The 6,777-nt window shown below is 37.8% G+C and overlaps 1 protein-coding gene across 3 annotated transcripts in view; it reads right to left on the bottom strand.

Annotated features, from left to right (window-relative positions):
• The window catches only part of ERICH1 (glutamate rich 1), a 92,205-nt gene that overhangs the window by 9,819 nt on the left and 75,609 nt on the right, over positions 1 to 6,777 (bottom strand). For all 3 annotated transcript variants that reach the window (XM_006141630.3, XM_006141627.3, XM_006141628.3), the window contains one exon: positions 3,100 to 3,666. In XM_006141630.3, the coding sequence (XP_006141692.1) occupies positions 3,100 to 3,666 (567 nt within the window). The remainder of the gene's footprint in view (positions 1 to 3,099; positions 3,667 to 6,777) is intronic.

Genomic DNA, 6,777 nt, shown 5'->3' with positions numbered 1-6,777 from the left:
TCCTGCTGTTCTTGGACTTCAAATTACACAGATGTTAGACCTTCTCATTTATGTCTCATGTCTATTATGCTCTTTTCTGTATTTTCCATCTTTTTTTTTTCCTTTCTAGCCTTCATTCTGGAGACTTTCTTTGACCTGCCTTTCAAATTATAAATTATCTTTTATGCTGAATCTAACCTGCTGTCTACTCATTTTTTAGTTGATTTCAATTATTATATTTCTCAGGTCTAGAATTTCCATTTGCTTATCTTTTTTTTGGAGAGGTTTTTGCTATAGGATATGTGTGCTCACCAGAAAGAAAGACATACAGAAAGCAAGAAATTACCCCCCCCCCGGGGGGGGATGGCCATGCTGCAATCCCTTCTCCTCCATTCTCCTCTCGGGATCTTGGGCACACAGGCACATATGCCCAGCGTGAGTCTAAACCACCAGGTCCAGGACCCAAACTGCAATCAACTACATGGGAGTCCAGAGACATAGCCATTAAGTCAACTGCTGGTCCCACCCATTTGCTTATATTAATTCAAATTATCTGTTGAAATTTTTAACTTTTCATTTTTTTTTATTTCTCCTTATTTTCTTAAGCATCTCATTTACAGTTATTTTAAGTTCCTTGTCTGATAATATCAATATCTCCCACTCCTATGACATGCCTCTACGGCCTTTTTTTTTTCTCTCATAGGTTTTGGTTATATAGTCCTGTAACTTGGCATGCCTGATAAATTTTTACTGACTGTATATAAAAAGTTGCAGAGGTCTTGGATAGTGACATTTTCATACAGAGAGGGTTCACCCTTTGTTCTCTAGACAAAGTGGGGGTGGATCAATCTGACCCATTCAGGGCTGCTCTGCCTATGGGGTGGACTGCATGTTGGTGAAGGGTCATTTACTTCTGGTCTGCCCTTGCTCTGAAAGCTTAGCCTACTATGCTGGGTTTGAGGTTCAGGTGAATCCTTGTCTGTTCAATACTTCAAGGCTGCCAAGAGATTCACTGTGTTATTCAGAGGCTCTTTACTTAGTTTCTTACTTTCCACCCCAAAGCTTCAGAATTTGGCAAAGGTTTTGAGAGAAAATCAGAAGAGTACTGGGTTCTATTCTCTGACCCCATTTCTCACCAGCCTGCACTCTCCAGAGCTGTGATACTGACAAACACTTCGTGGGTTTGCACCACTAAGTCCTTTACACAGACCTTCACCTGATACCCTATATGTAGAATTGGCAAATATCTTGAAAAAAAAAAAAAGCTATAGAATGTTGGCTCACTTTCCCATGTGGTTTCTGGAATCTTGTCCTCTTATGAGCTGGATACCTCAATAGCTCTTAGATACCTATGACAGATACTGTTTTTTTGATTTGGCTTTTCTAGTTATTCTTGGCATAACTGTTGGCCTGCCATGAGCTTCTCTATCATACATATAGAAAAATAATCTACTGAGCTCTTTTTGAATCTTAGTTTTATTTATAGTGTATTACCTGTGCCTTCCTATTGGTGTCATTTGGACATGTATTACGTTTCCAACTTGTTACTAAAAACTGTGAACATACTAAAAGGGTTAAAGTCACCTGCAACCATCTTCTTGGTTCTAATTGATTAATCATAGTGTTTTTGCACCACTGTTTGAATCAGTTATTTCCCAAATGATTATGTAGTCAGTATTTCTCCATCTTGGTTCATAAGAACACTATCAAACGTGTTGCTGAAATCTAGATCTACTAAACTTTACACATTCCCCTGAATTCGCTAGTGATATCATCAAAGTAGGAAAGCAGCTCATTCTGAGTGTGGTGTTCTGAGTATAATCACTCTCATTACACATACTTCTTCCTAATCCTTAGGTCAGTTGTTAGTAAAGTGTAATACAACCTTAAGCAATTACCATCCATGACAATAAGTCTACTTTTATTTTCCACATTCTATATAAATACCAATAGTTGCTCAAAAATGCTTACTAAAAAATCTTAAATTAGTAAGCCATATATAGGACAGGAAAATAAAATATGTCATAAAGGAGAGGGTTGTGCTTCTTTTACTTTTACATCTGTTTATGAAAATAAGTTCACCAAAACCTCTAATCTGGATTTATGAGGGGTCTTCAAAAACTTCATGGAATATACATGCTATAAAAAGTATGCATGAATTTCAAATGTTTTGGTACCAAATTAAACTTCTACTTTAATTCCATTTTTCCAGTAACCTTTTGAAGCTACCTACTATCTCTTATTTAGAAATATAGCCTAGAATACCTATAATTCTAACATCTGATCATAGAGAAATGAAGAACACGAGACCTCCCCATGCTTGGGAGTCACACACCTTTACTATGGCTGACTGTTATTTCTCTTGATATTCCTAGGGCAATGTGCCAGTCCAGATTATTGGTGAGAATAATTTAAATATTATAACTAATTATATTTACTTTGAATACATTAATTTTTTGACAGAGATTTTTGCTATAGGGCACGTGAGCTTGCTGGAGAGATGGAAAGGGACAGAGACAGGGAACCAGCAGTTAGGGTAATGGCTATGTCGCTGGACTCCCACGTAGTCAACCGCGGTTCGCATCCCAGACCTGGTGGCTTAGAACTCATGCCGGGCACGTGTGCATGCGTGCCCAAGATGCCAAGAGGAGAATGGAGGAGAAGGGATTGCAGCGTGACCATCCCCGCTGGGGGGTGATTTCTCGCTTTCTGTTTCTATGTCTCTCTCTGTCTTTCTGGCGAGTGCATGCGCCCTATAGCAAAAACCTCTCCAAAAAAAATATATAAATAAATAAAAAAATAAGAAAGGGACAGAGACAGAAAGTGAGAAATCACCCCTGCAGAGAGGATGGCCATGGCTCAATCTCTTCTCTATTCTCCTCTTGGGACCTTGGACATGCATGCACACATGCCCAGCATGAGTTTTAAGCCACCGGGTCCAAGACTTAACCTTTAGTCGACTACGTTGGAGTCCAGTGACATAACAGTTATGCCATCTGCTGGTCTCCATTAATGTGCTTTAGATTTCAAACATTAATATATTTTACTGCTTATTTACTTTTCCAAATTGTTAAGTGGATGCCATGCCATTATTCAAAAGAAAAAAGGGAAAACACATACCATCATAAAAATAAATTTCTTGTGTGGATTTCAAAAACTTTAGGATACTCTCTGCCTTTTCCTTGGTAATTTTAATATCTTCCTCATTGGCACCTTTAATATCTTCCTCATTGACATCTGTAACATCTTCCACATTGGTATGTCTAACATCTTCTTCATTGGCATTATCTGTAACATCTTCCACATTGGTACGTCTAACATCTTCTTCATTGGCATTATCTGTAGCATCTTCCTCACTAATGTCTTTAACTTTTTCATCAGTATATAGCACATTTTCCTGCTCGCTGTTGCTTTCTTCAGGTTGGTACATGAAGTTGATACCAGAGGTCTTTGTCACTAAGCCAGCTGCTTTCTTCTTTTTAATTTGCTGTTTCTTTTTCAGTTTCCTCTTTTTATTTTTGCTTATTGTGGGGCCATCTGTGTGGTGTGGCTGTAATTTTTCTTGTAAAAGACTCTGCTGTGTATCTAATTCTGATTGTTCTACATGGGCATTATTGGAATTTCTAAATTTTTTCTTTGATTTATGCTTCCTAATTCTTCTTCTCTTTGGTTGCTCCTGGCGTTGATCTGTTTTCAAAAAAATCAAATGTGATTTTCAAAACAACAGAACCACAACAAACATATTAGGCTAAATAAATTTTCCATCAGCGTTTTACAGTTTTAGTAGAAAAGGAAATTAAACTATTTACTTCACTGATTCTCAACTTTATCTTACAATATCACATTATTAAAGATGTTTGGACTACACAGAAATCAGTGGCTTGCTATTTTTCTAAAAAGGGCATATACGGCTATATACATATTCTTAGTCATTACAATAATGATATGGTGTGTTTTTAAGGATATAAGAGTTATTGCAGTTTTACTGGGGCTAAAGATTTCATTCGTATGGCCTTGGAAAATAACCCACGGATACTTATGTCCTTTACCTTTTACTTTAGTATCTTCTAAGAGTTACTTGTATATAAGAATAAAATATAATGGATGATGACTTGCCCATCTGAATCAGCAACAGATCACATTTTGAAGAGAAGATTAAGTTTGGGCTCTATGTTACCAGATGTTGATTTATAAATGAAATAGGCAAATTATATGGCAATAAATGGTAAACAACCAGCTCTCTGGGCAGCAAAGTCCTGAGTTATATGATTTGCCAATTTCCCTGGTATAAATACTCCCAGTATACCTGATTTCAATCTACCACTGTGATAGCAGTGAATAAGAAGAATGATGCACAATTGATTCTCATGAGCTGGTAGGAAAGCACGCCACTGAAACAGGGGCCCGGGGAGACACATGTAGAGAGAAGCATGGTGGATAAATTACGGTCACAAGGTCAGTCAGGGAAGCACATCAAATACATCAGCAATGTGGAGAAATAGCCAGTGCTAGCACAACAAAGGTCTTGAATAACTAAGTATCAAATAGGGTTGACAAAAGTCGGCATATAACACTTGAGGGTGCACATGAACACTGAGAGAAAAAAAATGACTGTAAGAATCCTGCACTGCACCTAAGCCATGCCTGTACATCCATAAGGGTTATTAAGAACACAGGTCCAATACATCACACCCTTCTGTATCACTGCCAACACCTGACTCTCTGGGCATTGCCTGAACAGATCTAGAACGGCAAAGCTTGCCATCATACTACATAATGATTTGATTTTTCTGAGCTGCATATTACCCCATCACAGATTATAGTAAGAAATCAATATTAAATAATGCATGAAATTAGTGAAACGTTGTATGAAGACACGATGTTATTACATGGAGTCAAAACCTGTTTCCCTCTCATTTCTACTGAAGAGTTTTAATTTTACCCTTAGAAATTACACTACCCCATCACAGATGATAGTAAGAAATCAATATTAAATAATGCATATGAAATTAGTGAAACACTGCATAAAGACAAGGTATTATGTTGAGTTAAAACCTGTTTCTCATTTCTACTGAAAAGCTTTAATTTTACCAGTTGAAATGTGAGAGTATGTCTATTTCACTTCCATGTTATATAAGAATTCTTCAAAGTAGCTTTTGTATTTCACTTAACTTTCCTCAATAACCTCCACAATGGGGTCCGCACAGCTCTAAGGAGCCATGTGACTGAGTGTGCTTGAGATTGGAAATCTGCTGTTTACAAAGCCCTGGGGGTTTCTCGCCTCTTCTACAGTAGATGCTACAATCTATGTATGCAACCTCAGCCACCACTGATTTCATTAAGCAGTCATATCTTGCTTCTCTCACCCTGACACTGCATAAATAAGTATTTTAACAAGTATTAAATCTTATCTCTTTCATCTGACACAGATTGCCCTCCCCTCAGCTATATGTCATTGTCAAATTAGACACTGAGTTGTGGTAATGGATGAAACAATTTCACTGCTATTTTTTGAACGAGAGTTCTCAGTTTTCTCATGGTACACTTGGCAACCGTATCTATGAAACCTATTGCTACTTCAAGCTTGGCATGAAGCCAAAATTATTCCTCATAAAATCATGATATAAGATCACTGTGTAGCCTACAATTAGTATATTTCATCTCTCCTCAATCACCAGTGGACTTATAAATATGATATTTTTCTATTTCATTTCCAAGTGTTAATCGATATTAGGGAGGTGTTAAATATAGCTGACACACAAATGGTAATTCTCAAGCATCTTTGACTAGTTGACCCTTGAGCTGTTACAAACAATTCATATTAAAAATATGACCACTGGGGTCAGCAGATGATGTGGTGGTTAAAGTACCAGACTCCCACATGACTGACCACAGTTAGGGTCCTGGACCTGGTGGCTTGAAAATCATGCCAGGTACATGTATGTGTGTGTCCAGGATCCCAAGAGGAAAACGGAGAAGGACTGCAGTGTAACCACCCCTCTGGCAGGTGATTTCTCCTCTTCTATGTCTCTTCCTGGCAAGCACCTGTACCTATGGCAAAAATCTAAAAAAAAAACCAAACCAAACAAACAAAAACACTGTTGGGGGCAATAGGTGGCATGATAATTAAGGGGCAAAACTCCCATATGGTTGCCAGCAGTTCCAGCCCAGGATGTGGTAGCTTGAAAATCATACTGGGTGTGTGTATATACATGCCCAGGATCCTGAGAGGAGAATGGAAGAGAGGGGATTAAAGGATTGGTGGCATAGCCATCTCCTCTGGGAGGTGATTTCTTACTTCCCCTCTGTCTCTGTGTGGCAAGTGGATGCATCCTATGGCAAAAATCTAAAAATAAATAAATTAAATAAACAAACTACTGTTTATGGAATTAGTCTCCCCCTACCCCCCATGCCCTAGTTCTGTTAAGAAAGAATGAAATTCAATTTCTCCTCAGTGGTGTCTATTAAAAAAAAATGCTTGACTCCTTCAATTTGGAGAAAGATAAGACATAGGGTGCTTAATCATGCCAAAGTAAACCCACCTGGGAATCAATGTGCTAATTATTGGGGCTGGTGGGAATCCTTATTATGCATTATCTGTTAAGAATTGTATACAGAGAGGCTTTAATCTCATTTGTTCTCTAGATTCCTCACAGGCCCCTCCAGTCTAGCTAATTGTCATTTTATACTCTATGATTTCTTTCTCTTCATAAGTGGTAGGACTATAATATAAACTATTGCCCCACTCAGAGTGATTATTGATCTGTTACTTTAAAAAGACTATAAATTAGTCATTTA

The sequence above is a fragment of the Tupaia chinensis genome, unplaced genomic scaffold, assembly GCF_000334495.1.
Source record: "Tupaia chinensis unplaced genomic scaffold, TupChi_1.0 Scaffold000061_1, whole genome shotgun sequence".
NCBI classification, from domain to species: Eukaryota; Metazoa; Chordata; class Mammalia; order Scandentia; family Tupaiidae; genus Tupaia; species Tupaia belangeri.
The sequence above is the reverse complement of the archived record's forward strand: the minus strand, read 5'-3'. Positions and strand labels throughout refer to the sequence as shown.